Source organism: Dendrobates tinctorius, unplaced genomic scaffold (genome assembly GCF_039654945.1).
Source record: "Dendrobates tinctorius isolate UK_male_01 unplaced genomic scaffold, ASM3965494v1 ptg000211l, whole genome shotgun sequence".
In the NCBI taxonomy this organism is placed as follows: domain Eukaryota; kingdom Metazoa; phylum Chordata; class Amphibia; order Anura; family Dendrobatidae; genus Dendrobates; species Dendrobates tinctorius.
The window spans coordinates 25,993,945-26,011,580 of NW_027361878.1; the positions used below are offsets into that span (position 1 = coordinate 25,993,945).

At 45.6% G+C, this 17,636-nt stretch overlaps 1 protein-coding gene across 1 annotated transcript in view; it reads right to left on the reverse strand.

Moving 5' to 3' along the window:
• The window catches only part of MTA2 (metastasis associated 1 family member 2), a 33,076-nt gene continuing 15,440 nt past the window's right edge, over window positions 1-17,636 (reverse strand). The window contains exons 2-18 of the mRNA XM_073554655.1: window positions 17,223-17,290; window positions 17,043-17,136; window positions 9,868-9,985; window positions 9,043-9,106; window positions 8,827-8,944; window positions 8,309-8,411; window positions 8,116-8,215; window positions 7,329-7,517; window positions 7,159-7,233; window positions 7,011-7,069; window positions 6,833-6,930; window positions 6,606-6,745; window positions 6,227-6,455; window positions 6,042-6,131; window positions 5,809-5,933; window positions 2,822-2,976; window positions 1-1,152 (exon numbers count right to left, since the gene is read on the reverse strand). Of these exons, the coding sequence (XP_073410756.1) occupies window positions 984-1,152; window positions 2,822-2,976; window positions 5,809-5,933; window positions 6,042-6,131; window positions 6,227-6,455; window positions 6,606-6,745; window positions 6,833-6,930; window positions 7,011-7,069; window positions 7,159-7,233; window positions 7,329-7,517; window positions 8,116-8,215; window positions 8,309-8,411; window positions 8,827-8,944; window positions 9,043-9,106; window positions 9,868-9,985; window positions 17,043-17,136; window positions 17,223-17,290 (1,994 nt within the window). The 3' untranslated portion in view covers window positions 1-983. The remainder of the gene's footprint in view (window positions 1,153-2,821; window positions 2,977-5,808; window positions 5,934-6,041; window positions 6,132-6,226; window positions 6,456-6,605; window positions 6,746-6,832; window positions 6,931-7,010; window positions 7,070-7,158; window positions 7,234-7,328; window positions 7,518-8,115; window positions 8,216-8,308; window positions 8,412-8,826; window positions 8,945-9,042; window positions 9,107-9,867; window positions 9,986-17,042; window positions 17,137-17,222; window positions 17,291-17,636) is intronic.

The following is a 17,636-nucleotide window of genomic DNA, read 5'->3' on the forward strand; positions in this document are numbered from 1 at the left end:
TAGCAAAAAAATGTATGTTTATCCCAAAATACATGCATTTGAGTATTTTAAAAAAAGTCCCGAAAAGTGAACAACCCCTTTAAAATCACCCAAATGTTTGTGGCCTCTGTAATACGGCACAATAAATGGATAACTGAGATCAATGAATGTCAGAAGAGCGCACAGAAGTGAAGAAAGCCACTAGCATGGGGGCACCTTGACTAACGGGAAGAAATGGTCTTACATCATTAGCCCCCATTCTGTATGATCGGTTATAGATAACAATGAAGTGATAAAATTATATCAGAATGAGATTGTGCTGCCAAACTTGGTTCCTAAAATGACTTTGTAATGTAATTAAGAGCATCTTTGTAGTTAACTTCAGGAGAAAAAAAAAATTCAAATTCTTTCAGATAGAAAAAAAAAAACTTCTACAAGAAAGCAGCAATCACAAGTCGATTAGTAAGAGCCCAAATCTGAATGTACGCACATAAATGTGTGATCAAATATTATAAACCTATGAAAAAGTCCTAATGGTTCTGTCCTATATTAACCAAACGGCAAGCACCCATGGACAAGCAGTGCATTTTTTTCCCTTATTTTACTGGTGGACCTCATTTCATTGTACAAAAAAAAAACAAAACCTAAAAACAAAAAAAAAAAAATTTAATTGGGGACGCAAGCCGAGAGCATTAGCACTCCCAACAATTAGGGAAGGAAGTATATGAAGAAAAAAAATATACATTAAAATAAAAGGACGTGGGTAAAATGAAAGACGGGAGGTGAAAGAGCAAAAACAAGGCCCCGTCGCTGCTAGGTCGGAGGGGTGATATTTGGGAGCTGGATTTCAAAATGGGAGGTCTTCACTCGGGGGTCCTTCTGTCCTCAAGTGTATTTGCCAGTGAGATAAGCACCGAGTGAGCAGTACTGACTAGGAAGGGTGAAGGGGACAGAATTTGTTTTCTACGGATGGTCATTTTTTAATTTTTTTTTTTAAAAGTCCCTTAGTCTTCCAAAACAATTGGTTCACTTGTACTGGCAGGATGGGGTGTAGTGAGGGAGGGCAGGAGCCCAGATGGTCGTGGGGGCAATGGTAGCTTCAACTTCAGAGGCTGATTGGGACGTCGGGCAGCTCGGCGCATCTCCATGTGTGATAGGGATTTTCTTAAGCATCTGTAAATGGAGAAAACAATCAAGTAAAATGCTAAGTGATGGAATAGAAAAAGATCATAAAAAAAAATACTGTAAAATGCCATTAATCCTGGCACAATGGTGTTTAGAAATCCTATGCCAGAATAACAGGCCTTTAGTAAGTAACAGTAGATTAAGTCTTAGGGAAGAGCCAGACGGCCACATAACTGACGAGGATCGCGTCGCAGTGCACGGACTGGAATTTGTTTCTCCACACCCAAGTGCGACAGCTGCATAGAAACACACTGTCACGCTCATCTAGGGAGAGCAGACGGCCCGTCTGAGCATTGCGTCGCGATCTTTGTCCAAATTATACGGCTGACTCTTCCCTTAGAGAAGCGCTCACAGAATATCTGGGGCATACATTTGCTGGTATGGGCTCTTAAAATGTACGTTTTGTGCCGTGGTGGTACTGAGGCTCACACATGGGTATGGACCCTGGAGAGCCCGGTAAACATACACCTTGTGATGTCAAAATTCTAGAACTCTGGTGCTTCCCTCAAGGATTCTAGATTATCAGAATTTAACTTTTGCATATGGTTTTCACTTCTGTAGAAGTTGGACTCTGTAGGTGGTAATAACCAGGGCTGTGGAGTCGGAGTCGTGGAGTCGGTGCTCATTTTGGTGGAGTCGGAGTCGGTATAAAATGGACCGACTCCTAAAATATATAATAAATTGGGTACAGTAATTCAATGCAGGATGTGCTGAATATTTTTTCATAGGAGTTTGGGAAAGTTATGAAATGTCCTATAAATGGCTGTTATATTCCTGATCTAAGGCTACATTCACACACAGCGTTTTTCCTGTGTTTTTTGAGGATACGTTTTTCAGCTGCAAAAGCTGATCATCTTTTTAAAAAACTGCATCACCTGAAAGGTTTTTGAGCTCATAGATAATGTTTTCAATAGCAAAAGCAGATTAGAAATCTGCTCTATCCATTTATCCATATCTGTCTATCCATATCGTATCTGTACCAAAAAGAATGAAAACCGGGTAGTACACCAATATATATTCTGTTCTATCTAAATATCTTGATTATTGGATCATAAAAATTATTAAATGTCTGAGATTCACATTGTACTACAATAAATTTTTCACTTAAATATAAGCAATATGTGTGGGAGTCGGAGTCGTGGAGTCGGAGTCGTGGAGTCGCGGAGTCGGAGTCGCGGAGTCGGAGTCGCGGAGTCGGAGTCGCGGAGTCGGAGTCGCGGAGTCGGAGTCGCGGAGTCGGAGTCGCGGAGTCGGAGTCGCGGAGTCGGAGTCGCGGAGTCGCGGAGTCGGAGTCGCGGAGTCGGAGTCGCGGAGTCGGAGTCGCGGAGTCGGAGTCGCGGAGTCGGAGTCGCGGAGTCGGAGTCGCGGAGTCGGAGTCGCGGAGTCGGAGTCGCGGAGTCGGAGTCGCGGAGTCGGAGTCGCGGAGTCGGAGTCGCGGAGTCGGAGTCGCGGAGTCGGAGTCGCGGAGTCGGAGTCGCGGAGGCGGAGTCGCGGAGGCGGAGTCGCGGAGGCGGAGTCGCGGAGGCGGAGTCGGAGTCGCGGAGTCGGAGTCGTGGAGTCGGAGTCGTGGAGTCGGTGTAAGGGAAATTGAGGAGTCGGAGTCGCAGGTTTGGCTTACCGACTCCACAGCCCTGGTAATAACTAGGATTTTAGTCACCTTGTGTCTTTAGTAGCCACAAAAACGACAGGATTAGGGGCATCGGCAAGATTGAGTTTCTGCCTCTTGACATTGGGTTGATTACTAGAACGGACACCTGATGAGAAGGAACGACCATTGGCAGAGAATGGCGGAACTACCCCCACGCCGGATACCTAAGAGAAGAGATAGATGAAAAATTGATGATTTAACAACTACATATAAAGTAAAATAATTAAAGGACACAGGGCCAGATTAAACAATAATTTGAACAACTCAACTTATACATTCACCCCCAAAAATTCAGCTGAGTTTAACAGGGAGTGTGGTCGAGCGCAACTGGCAAATCCATTTCTAACGGGAGTATACATTTCTTGTCGAGGCTCCGCCAGCTTAAAGAAATGCCAAATTTACTAAGAGGTGTACGCCACTTTATGAATTTGGCGGATCTTATTCCAGCGCTCTGTTCATTAAGACTGGAGTGCAAGACCCTACTCTTTATGAAGATTTGGGACTAAAATCTTTACCTCTAGTGGTGTGCTTAGCTATACACTGTGTTCCAAATTATTCTGCAAAAAATATTTCCTCATATTTTCTCTAAATTACCTATATGAATTGCAGTCAATGTTATTTTCCAGTCATCTAATATTCTAGTATAATTGCAATGTTTTTGAACAAACTGCCTATGAAAACAGTATATTTTTAAATATAAGAAACACTCAGAAGGCATGTTCCAAATTATTATGCACAGCAGAGTTTTCAACCTTTTTATTTTTATTTTGAACAAAAAAATGGTGAATTGTGAAATTATAAGCATTATCAGCTTATTACAAAAAGAAATCAAACAGTTTTCAAGTCAGAACTTTATTCTCGGTGATGTTACATTTGCACATAGGACCCCTTGTTGGAAAGAAGCTTCTGAACTCTCTCGTCCATTGAATGTCAGTTTTTGGATGGTTTGTGCTTCAATTGTTTTGCATGTGGACAGAATACCCTCCCAGAGCTGTTGCTTAGATGTGAACTGCCTCCCGCCATCATAGACACTCCTTTTGATGATGCTCCAGAGGTTCTCAATGGGGTTGAGGTCAGGGGAAGATGGTGGCCACACCATAAGTTTGTCCTCTTTTATGCCTATAGCAGCCAGAGATGCAGATGTGTTTTTTGCAGCATGAGACGGTGCATTATCATGCATGAAAATGATCTTGCTGTGGAAAGCACGGTTCTTCCTCTTGAACCATGGCAGGAAGTGCTGTTTTAGAAACTCCACATAGATTATGGAGTTCATCTTTACCCCTTCAGGGATCCTAAAGGGGCCGACAATCTCTCTCCCCATGATTCCAGCCCAAAACATTACTCCACCTCCTCCTTGTTGGCGCCTTAGCCGTGTTTTCATGGGGTGTCCATCAACGAGCCATCCTCCACTCCATCCATCTGGACCATCGAGCGTTGCACGGCACTCATCGGTGAACAGAACAGTTTGGAAGTCAGTCTTCATGTATCGTTTGGCCCACTGGAGCCGTTTCTCCTTGTGTGCAGTGGATAGAGGTGGTCGACAGGATGGCTTACGCACAGCTGCAAACCTCTGAAAGACCCTGCATCTTGTTGTTCGGGGGACGTTGGAGGCACCAGCAGCTTCAAAAACTTGTCTGCTGCTATGACAAGGCATTTTTGCAGCTGCTCTTTTAACCTGACGCAATTGCCTGTTGGAAAGAGTCCTCAATTTTTCCTTATCAGCACGCACACGTGTGTGCTAGGAATCAGCGACATACTTCTTGATTGTGCGATGATCACGATGAAGTGTCTTGGCAATGTTGATTGTAGCCATGCCTTGACTTAAATACTCCACAATTTGTTGCTTCTCAGCAGCCGACACATCCTTCTTCTTTCCCATTTTGGCAAAAAATGTAGGCTGCTTAATAATGTGGAACAGCCTTCTTAAGTAGTCTTGCCTTTATTTGGACACACCGGCCAAACTAATCTGCACAGGAATCTGCAATTGCTTTCAGTGATATAAAGAGCCCTGACACACATCACCATCAATGAGTTTAAATGACAAAAAAATTCTAACCTTATCACTCCTAAACTCTTTTTGCATAATAATTTGGAACACAGTTTATAGTCTGTACACATCAGATTTGACTTTTGGGTGAAGTGGATTTAGTTTCTTTCAGTCTGAGAGCCCCTTTATACTCTATGCTGGTGCTTTATAAGGCAGCAGAATAAGATTTAAGGGTTTATCATGTGTTACTCACTCCTGCATTGAATGTAAGGGGTTAACATTACGACCCACACAACTTGCTGGGACGTGTGGAGGATAGGCAGATATCGTGCATGTGTCCTATTCTAATTAACAGTACATGTGCACATTACCTGACCAACATGCACGACCCTCCATAGGTGCGTGAACTCGTACCATCATCAGTTCCGTTCACTTCCAATGTGGAAGTGAGCGTCATATGTTAACCCCCTTACTGGCTGCATGCAGTCCTTATCAGAGAATCCAGGCTGCAGTTAAACTGAATTGAAAGAGCAGCATGATTTAGGGGCAGAGACCCTGATTCCAGTGATGTCACTTACTGGGCTGCTTATTCTAGTTTTGATAAGTTATCTGCTGCAGATCTAGCAGTTCTCTAAATGATGAGCTCTGTATAACCCCCCCTACACTGCTGATTGACAGCTTTATTTATACACAGTTAATAGGTAGAAATCTGCCAGTGTCTGGGGCAGGTTGGGCTACTTGGCTGAAGGTTTACTAGTCCTGCAGGGATCATACATTTCTGTTAAACAGTGATTCTATGAAAACTACAGCAAGCAGCCCAGTAAGTAACAAAGAAACAAGATCCATGCCCTTACATTATGCAGCTCTCAGATTAGGCAGCAAAAACCTGGTGACAGATTCTCTTTATCAGTACCTGCAGGGATATAATATGTATAGTACTTTTTATATTTATTCATCGTTACATCGCACAGCTCAGAGTCAATGTGTGGAACAGTAACCCTATACTTACTGCTTCAAATGCTCTTTTGGCGGGTAGTACACCAATAGTACTGACTCTACTCTGACTCAGTTGATTACGGTTTATTGGAGTTTTTGTTCCCCGAGGAGTCTTCGGTTTCAGCGGTGCTTGAGCAGCTTAGAGAACAGAAAGGTTTATCAGAACATAAAAGGGTTATAAAGTCCATAAAAACAAGGAGGCAAAAAATGGAAGGAAAAAAAAAAAAAAAAAAATCTACTTCTTACCTAGCTCTTTTACAATGGCTGCCAACGGTGGACGCACCAAGGGCGATATTTTCAGAGGCGTTTTAGCTGCTTTCGGTAGCCGAATGGAACCTGGTCAGAGTGGTTGCCACATGGTAAGTTCTCAAGTTACAAGGCAAGGGAAAAGGGGGGGGGGGGGGGGGATCACGATTCTTTGGACAACTCACATTCTGCTTTAATGGAATTTGAGTTGATCGGGGCATAGGGTCGCCGTGCAGCTCGCCTAGGCTGCAAGATATCTCTGCACATGCGACGTGCGATGCGGGTTAATTTGGTCGTTTGCAGGAGGAACGTCTGCCGGTTCTTTGCCAACAGCTTAGCACGGTTTGCGCTGGAGCTGTATGGAGACAAGCTCTGAGCTTCAGGCCGAGAGAGATGGGTACGAGGGTGGGCTTCCTAAAGAGAGAAAAGAATATTGTCACTGAAAGAGAAAAAATGTTACCCCTTATTACAGCAGTTAATGTTCTCTTCTAAAGTTGAAAAAAGGTTTAATTCTCCCCCTTAATATGCATGGGAACAACGATTTCAGAATGATCAGCATCGTACCCCGATATTGCGAGTTGCGCCTTCAAGTTGCGTTGGCGTTTTAAGTCCTCCATACTTCTTCCAATAAATCCAGCAAGAAGCACAGAGGCGACATTGCATGTTGGGTGGACCCCATGCATACCACTGTGCTGACACTGTGGCTGTAACAGGGGAAGGAGGATAATACATGAGTAAAAAACAGCATATGCACAGAGATTGGGACAAATGAAGGTTTGGAGTGAGCTTACTATGGCAGCTTTCACAGGTAAGACCTTTCTGGAATCCGGCTCCATTGAGTCCAGGCTTCGCTCCGACAGAAATAATCTGATTGGGGTTAGGTTTGGTGCTAAATGAGAAAATGTGTGTCATTGAAAACAAAACACATTCCAACGTATTACATAGAATACAAAGAAGCGCTTCACTCACTAGGTTGGGATGTAGACTTGTTTCAGTTTGCTATCAGCTTCGGCAGCCTTCAGACGTTTCTGCAGGAAGAACCCAAATGGGTAGGATGCCATTTTTAATCCTAATGTACCAGTTATTTAACAATACTTAGAACATATACACTTCTTACCTGCTGGATGTATCGGTCTGTAGTTTTCCACATATAGTAAAACTGGACAATACTAGCCAGAGACTTCCAAGGCAGCTTGAAAGAGAGTCAAAAAATGGGGCATTTAGTTTCTGTATTTAAGAGGCAAGGGGGACTAGAGTAACACAGATCAAAGCAGTCACTCAACCTACAAAGTCTTGCCGAATATCATTGAAATCCTTTCCGTATTTTTCCAAAGCTTCCTCAAATAGCATGGCTTCTGATGCAGACCACTCCTCCATCTCATCCCGACATAGGACAGGACCTCCTTGAGGGACAAGAGTAGACATGGCACGTGCAAGATCGTAACCGTTCCTCTGTAGTGTATCCATAGCGTGAAACTAGAGGAAAAAAAAGAAAAAAAAAGCAGAAAAGATCAGCATAAAACTCACTGCATCAGTATTTGCAAAGACATCTAACCTCCTTACTGCCAGGATAATTTTTTCTCTTTTGGTTAATACAAATAAAACCTAGATTATAAAATAAAAAAATCCATCAACCATAAATTTTTGGACACATCTGAGAATGTCAGCCAGCAATAAAGATATTTATTGAAGATGCAATAAATCTTTGTAGCCAAGTGTCTTTTTTCTAATCGATTCACGGGAGCCTGGGTTTATCGGCCACGTCAGTAATCTGTGGTCGCCGGACAGAAGTCCCGAGATACGCTTCCTACCTCCCGACACCTGCAGCTCTTTTTTTTTTCCTTCCATCAGCCGGCCTGCACTGATCTCAACGTTCTGGCAGACCAGCTAATCAAATGAAGAACTGGAGATGCCAAAAGGAAGGTGAAGGTTCTCAAGACTCCAGTCCAGAGGCCACAGATGGCCAACGTGGACGGTGGACTGAGTCCTGTGAAGCGATTTGCATCAACTCAGCATAAATTCAAACAGTGAAACCATAAAAGGAAAACCAAAAATGAAAGGGCTTCTTTCTAACCAGAGTGATGTCACGAGAAGCAGCTGCAGCACTCATATGTAGGCTCGGCTGTCTGATTGAGCTGCTGCAGTCCAAGGCTCTTGCGAATGTGCCAACAGCTCTAAGGAGAGATCAGGACAATGATGAGATTTTAATATGCCGCCAAAAACATTAGAGAAGAAATCGCAACGAGCAAGTGAGCGAAACTCTCTACCTAGCAACCACAAGAAATTGGTCAATTTGTCTGTCTGTCAGAGGATTCTCTGGATCCCACACTTTCATTTCCATCTTCTGTTGGTTTCGATTATCGGATTCACCTGAAAGATAAAAGTAGGTTATTCATGGGAAATTGCAAGAGCTCCAGACCGTGCAAATAGCACTTAAAGGAGTTCTCCCACTCACTGATTAAATTTGCGAGAGGTGCCAAGGTGGTAAAAATAAATAAAAGATTATCTACTAACCCTTGGGTTTCGCTCACAGTCCTGTCGCTTTCTGCCAAACTGTAAGCAATCCCATCACTGACCACCAGTGACCAATTGGCAGCAGGGGGATCCCAGCAGACAATCAGTGAACTTTGAGTCTAGTGAAGAGTGCCAGGGTTTGGAGCAAAATCCAGGGGGAAAGTATATCTTATTATTTTACCACCTTAGCCCCAATCTGACAAATTAAACAATTGTGTAGAGAACCCCTTTAGCATCCAGTACTTAATTTTACCCGTGTCCAGTTACTCACCCTCTGCTAATTGGTCCGGAATGTCTGCCTGATACTTAGAACCGACCCGTATCTCTCCTTGATCAGCCAGCAGAGTCTTCTGTACTGGATCAAACACCAGCGAGTAGAAGAAACAATCCTAAAACCACAAGTAGGATTAGTAAAAAAAAAAAAAAAAAAACAAACAAAATAAAATGAGACGAGGAAAAGGATGAAGCAGTGATATGATGCATTTACCTCTTTTTCCAAATACTGACTCAACATGTCAGTCTCATTTAACAGGGTTACACTACATTTACCCCTGCAGAGAAAAAAAAAAAAATAATGACAGTGGCAGTCTATAGATTCCACCTAGACAAACATAAAAATCATAGTCCATTAGGAATTTCTGGCTTAGGCAAAGTTCACACCTTCAGTTTACCTGTTCTGTCTGCTGCATGCTTTGTTCTTGTTTTTAGAACAAACGGAAACCAGACAGGCCGCATGGTAGTGAATGCGGCCCCCTCTGCTTCCGTTTGCATAAATGATGCAACAGATCACTTTTACATTTGTTTGTTCCTAAAATGGATCACACAAATGGAATCTGTCAGGATTCCCCATTAGTAGGGAGCTTAATAAACAGATCGCTGGAGGTCCAACTCTGTTTTAACCTGCAGATATGGGGTTAATCTGCAGGGTAACAGCATTGTGAACCTGCCTGACGGTTAGACCCCGCTGCTGGGAGGAAATAAACCTTATCTCCCCCCCCCCCCCAAGCAGTGGTATAGAGTGGAGGCTGCAACTGCACCCCAGCACTGACTGACAGCTGTTACTAATACTGAGCTGCTGTCAGTCAGTGTCGGCGCGTGGTTACAGCCGCTGTACTTTATACACGGCCCCAGCTCCCGTGACTGAAACCATAAAGTTTCCGGCCGGACGGAATAAAGTTCATTTCCTCCCGGTAGTGGGGATCTAATTGCTGACGCCAGGCAGGTTTTGAACACTATTAGCCTGCATATTAACCGCGTTTTTTCAGGTGACAAGTTCCCTTTAAAGTCTTTTATGCCTTTAACATGCACATACCTGATGTGTGTGGCCGGCAAGGATTCAAACTGGCGGGACAGAAAGAGCTCACGGTGTTTCAGCTGGTGTCTCTGTTGTTCGCCCACCGTTGGCTGCTTTGACTCCTCCTCGAATTCTCCTACAAAAGGGTGGAAAATCAACATCAGACTTGTATAGATATCTATAGAGAACAAGGAGAGCAGAGCAGACTTTCCATGGTGGGTTCAATGCTCCCGTAGGTAACTAGCCAGTAACTTCCATACATTACACGCCGTAGCAGTTTCTTGCAGCTTTAATACTTATCTAGATGTACCAAACACAAATTATTTTACAATCTCAACTGCACCTCTTGATAAAACAGGATTTTTAGTTGCTTACCATAAAATCTGTTTCTCTGAGCCTTCATTGGGGGACACAGAAACCATGGTGTGTATGCTGCTGCCACTAGGAGGCTGACACTATGCAGAAAAAAAGTTAGCTCCTCCTCCGCAGTGTACACCCCACCGACAGGAAGTAGGATGTTCAGTTAGTGAGAAATCAGTAGGAGAAGCAATCTGTAAACGAGATAAAAACCACAGAAAACACAAGTCCATACTGTAACAATATTATACAGTAAACCGTGCTGTTCAACTTGGGAGGGTGCTGTGTCCCCCAATGAAGGCTCAGAGAAACAGATTTTGCGGTAAGCAACAAAAAATCCTGTTCTCTATCGCTTCATTGGGGGACACAGGAACCATGGGACGTCCCAAAGCAGTCCCCAAGGGGAGGGAACAGCAAATAACTCCATCCGGATGAGGAAGTCATCCTCATCACCTGCGAAGTTTTTACCTCGATCGGTACTTGCCGAAGCTAGGCATGGGCTTTGAAAATCTTATGGACCTGTGGGGAACATATCATGGCACTGCAAAGGTGCCCGACGAAGACCCCAAGAGTACAGTCAGGAGGAGACACACTGCTCGGGCAGAGTGCGTCGTACTGAAAAGAATGCAGTCCTTCCTGAGCCGGCAACCCTACTAATGCCGACCAGTTTCCTCGAACAGAAGTTTAACCTGAAGGCCCGAGGAACTCTACACTTCAAGCCTGAGCTTGAGAAGAAGCGTTGCTGTGGCCAAGTAGCCTGATGAGAGGACGTCATGAAGGGAAAGTCCGAGGCGGATGAAAGAAAGGGAATTCAGAATGACGGAGAGTGGACCTTTGATAAACAGGAAGTGCACCACAGCTGTTACAGACTCTGTAAGACCCCAGGAGTGGTTGAGAGTCTGAAAGAGAAAGATACCAACTAAAACGGGGAAATGAACCCGTTCGTGCAAAAGCGGACATCGCCAAAGCCTTGAAGAATCAGGAACTGGATAAGAGCTTCATTGAATAAGGAAAAATCCTGCGATTCACAGAAGGTAAATGTTAAACGAAGAAATTTCCTTCCTGAAAAACAAGGATGGGCTCAACCCTAGATTTCCAAACGTCATGCAGAGGAAGAGGCACCGAAGAAACGACGAGGCTGACACTGAGGAAGGGGGGCGCTTGTCCTTCCGGTGATCTCTTTAATAATTTGGTCTATTGGAGCTACAAGGAAGGAACGGAAAATTGGTGAGGGACCTAGATGGGCATAATTTCGCTCATGAACAGAAAGCCAACTGGACCCTTAGATGGGAACAATTAGGCGAAAAACTGTCTCCCTGCAAGGAAAAATTTTTTGGACAGTAGGAACGGTCAAATCTACCAACCGGTCTCCAGGAAGAATTCTCTGAGCAAACTAGGCCGCGCGTCCATAGAACTTCGCCACACTAGAGGAAGCTAAGGCAGGACACCCTATAGCGGCGGGTGCTTTGAGGTTGATCCTGCTAACTACTGTGTGAATTCGACGTTGGTATCCCTGAGAGCAGAACGTCTGGGCGAGGAAAGGCCGTAGCAGAGAACTTGGAACTGGAGGGTTCGTAGTCGCAGAAGTAGTCTAATTTGTGAAGCGCTTAGGAGAAAGATACACCGAGGCGCCTCCTTATTTGGAAACGGCTGAAGTCTGTTCCATGAGAATATGACAAGCTCTGAAAGCAGGCCCTGAGAACCTGTTAAAGAACCGAACACTGAAAACATACTGAATGGAACCAGGGGATAACCTGGATCTCATCGCTGCAATGTAGGCACCTGTTGGCTACGAAGAGACAACTGATCACTCGATTAAGCAGGTAGACTGAAAACTACTGGATGCCCCTTCAGACTGAAATCAAGGGGAAGATAAACCCCACTTACAGGGATGAGGGCGAATATAGAAAAAATTAGCCTAGCTAGACTTACAACAACAAACAGTCGAGCCAGGAAAGTCCACGGCAAAACATGAAGTATGGCAACTGCAAAGAAAGTTGGCTCTAGGTAGCCCAAATAGACCCCAGAAAGACGACTAGGCTGATGAAAGGAAGGTCAATTCTTATTACGATGTAAACGGCCGAATCCATCCTGGTCCCTCCAGAGTAGGGAGAGGATTACAGTGTGTAGAACCACGTGCCTAAGTCTAAGACAACACGCGCCCGAAAAACAGAAAAAAAAATACAATTCCGGCTGAAATAAGAAACATGTTATCACCAGACTCATCCTTAGATCCAAGACTGGAGCAGCTTTCTACCCTGGTCGATACTTGCGCAGAGTGATATACCACTCCTGTCTGAGGTGAGATACTTGCTCCAGTCACGGCCAAAAGTCACATCTGTGATCCGCTGGAGGCTTTATCTGGTGTCTGTAAGAAAGGATAGGTAAGTTCCGACAAATAAGGAATGTAGGTAATGTGGTAGCTCGAAGGCCCTTGGGACATACTAGAACCTATAAACTACTATTAGCCAAACCTTAATGATAGGTGTAACACACCGGGCAGTAAAGCTAGACTGCAGACGGTACTGTAACTGGACAGAAAGTGGGACAAAACTCTTGTGGAGTAACTCACCCCTAGGGTCCAGATCCTGCTACAGTAAACCTCGACCATCCGTACCTGACACGAGAGTGTCTGACCTACCTGAAGGTGGAGTCTACAGATATGTTACTACTGAAATCCGCCCTGTGGTACAGAGATCCCCTCCGTTTGGACCTGGTAGCCTTTGACGTTTAACTGCTAACAGACCACAGATGTTATTGACTATGAAATAAGCAGCTGAAACATGTCTTAGACTCACATGAAAGACACTTGAAAGCACAGCTGCTGCCCGCTGGAGGTAATAAATGCCGTCACCTCATCTAGAGTGTCGATTATACGGGAGCTAGGCAGACGCTGCAAAGGACCCTGAGGAACGTGAGAGAGGACGCTCCTGACTCATCTGCCAATGGGACAGTAGAGCCGATCCGGTATAGTCTCTCGACCTTGGGTACGGTTGAATTACCGGAAAGATGGCGTGTATCGACTAACCATGTCTGGCAGAGGACTATCCAAATGCTCGATAAGGATAGAATACTGCTGCAATAGGACGCGAGGAACTTGAATACGAGGGGGTGTGACTCACCTGAATACGGTACTGAACACCAGTACCATTGGAGCAGTCAACCTTGGACACGTCTCCACAGTAATACGGCCATTTCAACCACTATACCTGGTAGGTGTTGCGTCTGAAGCTTGGATAGCGGATATAGCATAGCTGCCAACAGCTCTAAGTAACCTGTGAACAAATCAGCGTGGAGAGAACCCAGAGAAGGATATAGGAGACAGCCGCTCTGTGTTGCGGTGCGGTCTAGGCCTAGGTACCTGACAACATTAGGCTGAATAACGGCTTCTGTGTTGTGGTCTGGGCCTGGGATAGAATAATGGCTTCATGTGTGGTAAGCCGTACCGCGCAGTCTGTATTAAAGCATATTCTGACCAGTCAATTCTTTTGACAGTAGAACAGTAGACCTGGAATCAGTGGGAGACTAAACTCTACTCTCCGTTGTGCGACAGGGTTCCAACTACTAGATCTGCGAGTTGTGGTCAGCTTCTTTATCCACTGAGCCACCGCAGAAAATTGCCGGGTCACACAGATTTGACTTCTTATCCAGCTGGAAATCCGTCCCAAACACTGCAGAAGTGAAGGGACAGAAACAGCTCATCATTCTGCTTCGAGCAGTGTGATGCCAGCGTCCGGATTGCTTGCGAGCAGGAGATATGGAAGCATTTGCTATGCCGAGGCTCCCGAATCATTATGTGTGAAGCAATGGTCGAGTCCTGCTCCGCCGAGAATCAGGGTATGGATCTGCGATCGCAGAAACCACAACAGCCGTGAGACAAAGTCAGATCTCCGAGGCAAGACGTGCGAGAGAAAACTTCTACCAGGCAGACGCCATATGGCAAGTTTGAACATGTCCAAAGTACTTGGGCGGACGCAGAGTGGATCGTGACACAGAAGACAGCCGCAAGGGGTAACTAATACACCATCGACTGCATGGCTCTTGTGTGCTATGATACTGGACGTACTATTCCACTAGAGACTGAGCGGCAGAAGATTACCATTACGCCAGTGAATTTTGTGCATGACCCCGGACCTGCGAGCGCAGGCTGGTCTCCCATTCGGGTCTCAGCCCAGGCTCAAGCTGCTTATAGGTCGCATCTGACGAATGAGGTCACGCTCAGCCTAGAATGGCCTGTGGCACTGGGTTACGATCATCTAGGGCTGCACGGCTCTAGATCACCATTACCCCAGTGACTACACGATGCCCAGGAACAATTACGTTAGCGACTGTACGGCTCTGGAGCACTGTTACGTCGGTAAACGCACGTTTCCAGAGCACCATTACGCTAGTGACTGCCCGGCTATATTACTATTAATGATAGTACAGCTCGGGGTACTTATTACACTAATGGCTGCACTGTTTACATGAGAGACTTAATCGCTATAGCACAATTCCCATCAGTTTCCATAGAAAAGATGGATTCAATGCGCCATCACTGGCCTGCGGATAGTGAGGCCCAGCTTTATCTTACTATAAGTGGAATATGCTCCGCACTATACCAGTTTAGGCCGAGCGGAGATTAGGCGGAATCAACCGCACTGTTACAAGGCCGAAGATGGCGCAGCCTAAAGAGAGTAGGCAGGCTAGGGGGAGTGGGCGGGGCCGTGCGCCGCCTCAGGGACGCAGGACGTAGAGGGAGAGAGCGGTGGGCGGGCCCGAAACGGGCGGGAAAAAAGCCCGCCCGAGGATGAAGGCGGGGGCGTGGCTGTGACGCCGAACAAGGCCCAAATTGAAGCCGGGGCCTGGAGTAACTGCGGCGGCTGCTGGGGAACGCGGGGCGGCGCGGAGCCACCGCCGCGGCGACCGCTCCCGACATAGATCTCTGCATGAAGCCCGGCTGCAGAGATGAATAAGTTAAGTGCAGCCAGGAGGGCAGGAGCCCTTAGTAAAGAAAGGTGCAGGGAGAGGAGGGGGAAAGCCAGCATGGAGGCCTTGTACCTAATTGCCACAAGGAGTGAAGGAGCCGTGATTCCTCGCTCTTTTTGTGTGAGGAAACCTGAGGAAAGAGAGGTACCTCATTGTCCAGTGAAGTAAAGACGTCCGTGAATTTTCTTAGGATGTCCGCGTCTCCTCCAAACCGACAGGCTCTGGTGGGCGAGTGGGTGGGAGACGGGGGACCAGGACCATTCTGGATCGCCTGACACACATCTGTGTTAGGGGGCTCTTGGTCCCGTGTGGAGAGCTATGATGATACGGGGTGGCAGTACACAGTCTCTTTGTGGGACTACAGATGTGACTATTCACTCTGTATCCCTCCGGAAAACCTAAAAAGAAACGACGCACACTGAGGTAGATATGGTCTAATGAAAGACCCGTGTCCACCTCCTACTGACACTAAGCTAAGCTGAACATCCTACTTCCTGTCGGTGGGGTGTACACTGCAGAGGAGGAGCTAACTTTTTTTCTGCATAGTGTCAGCCTCCTAGTGGCAGCAGCATACACCCATGGTTCCTGTGTCCCCCAATAAGGCGATAGAGAAATGGAATTTAAAGGGAATCTGTCACCCCTTTTTTGAGATATCATATAATGATATCATTCAATTGTGTCACATAAGGATTCTCTTATTACTTTTGCTTCCCCCTGACCCCGCACCTTTCATGCATAAATGCCTTTTTTATATCGGCTCAGATGTATGTAAACTGCCACTGTCTGGTCCGCTGGACGGGGCTTATTCACCTGCTTCCCCCCTCCCTCCCTGTCTTGCTCTATGCATTTCTTCCTGTGTAGAACAAGACGGGGAGGGGGGAGCAGGTGAATAAGCCCCGTCCAGAGGACCGGACCGTGGCAGTTTACATACATCTGAACTGATATAAAAAAGGTATTTATGCATGAAAGGTGCGGGGTCAGGGGGAAGCAAAAGTACTAAGAGAATCCTTATGTGACACACAATTGAATGATGATATTATATGATATCTCAAAAAAGGGGTGACAGATTCCCTTTAAATGTTACACATTAATGGATTATTCATGGCCTATATCCAAAACACACAGATGTTAATGGGGAAGATGGTGCAAGAAATTGTTCCTAGTGGGGAAGACAGATGCTTTGAGTTACGATTCAAATACCCTTTTCAATTAATAGGAAGCCAACGTGTAGAGAATGTAGAATGACACGGTCTGCAGCATTCACAGCGCTGCAAACAATCACCGTGCTCAGCAGCCCTGAGCAACTGTCACTACAGCTCTATTCCCGGCCCAGCGCTGTCTCCTCCTGCTTGACTAATGGCTCCTTTGCCTGAAGTCACACAGTAGCGAGGCTATCAGTCATACAGGAGGCAGCAGCACTGAGTGGGGAATAGTGCTGGGGTGACGGAGGCTTCAGATCTCCCATAGCTCTTCAGCCTCATATTCATATCAATTCAAAGGCTAATTACTCAGTAATGAAGGATTGGACTGGCCATATAAAGGTGTTGCTGGACTTGTCTTTAAAAGAGCTACTCGTGCATATAAATTAGATTGAAGGGTCAAATTCTGCTGAGAGATTCCCTTTATATAAGCTTTTTAGTCATCCACTGCCTTTTAAAAAGCATTTTTCAGGTTTCATAAGGGCTGTAGCGTTCACGTGTTCTAGATGAGACGACACCATGTCAACAAAATCGGAAGGCAGCTGCATAGATACATCGCTGGATAGCCAAAGGGTAAGTAATGTGCCTTTTTATTTTTATTTTCAACCCTTTTGGCTCTTGTTAAAATTACCACTCAAAACTGTACAAGTCCCACAAACCAGAACTTACTTGCGTTGCTGTCAGCCAAGCTGTTCAGGCTGCTGGAGATGTCTCTGCGACGGAACAGGCACACCACTTTGGCTTCCACGTTACCGTTTGCAGTCTACATTGGGAGAGGACACGCTTTAGTCAAATGCCGCTAAAAAAATTTAATTACCTCCTGAATGGATCTAATTGAAGTTCTGCTACCTTGTTCAGCTCCTCGATTCTGCGGATCAGGTACGGGTTACTGGAGGAGTTTTCAAAATATACATAATCTGCAAACACAACAAAGAATTTCATTAATGGCTGATATAACCTGTGACGTATCATACATATGAGCGACTGGGAACGGCCGACTAAAGACTCCGACGACCATATGATGTGTAATGAGGCTGCTCAACTAAAAAAGTCAGAGAAAAGGCACATTGGGCATGTAGGGTTTTAAAAGTCAATAATGTTCCCAAGGAGATAAACTGCAGCTGGGTGACTGGCAGCGGCCTACTCCACTCTCTCCACAGACACCCCACAAACTGTATGAGCAGACAGGAGAGAGGCTGTCGCTCCCACAGTCATATTTTGTGCTAACATATCCAAAATTTATTTTCAGGCAGTGCTCGCAGC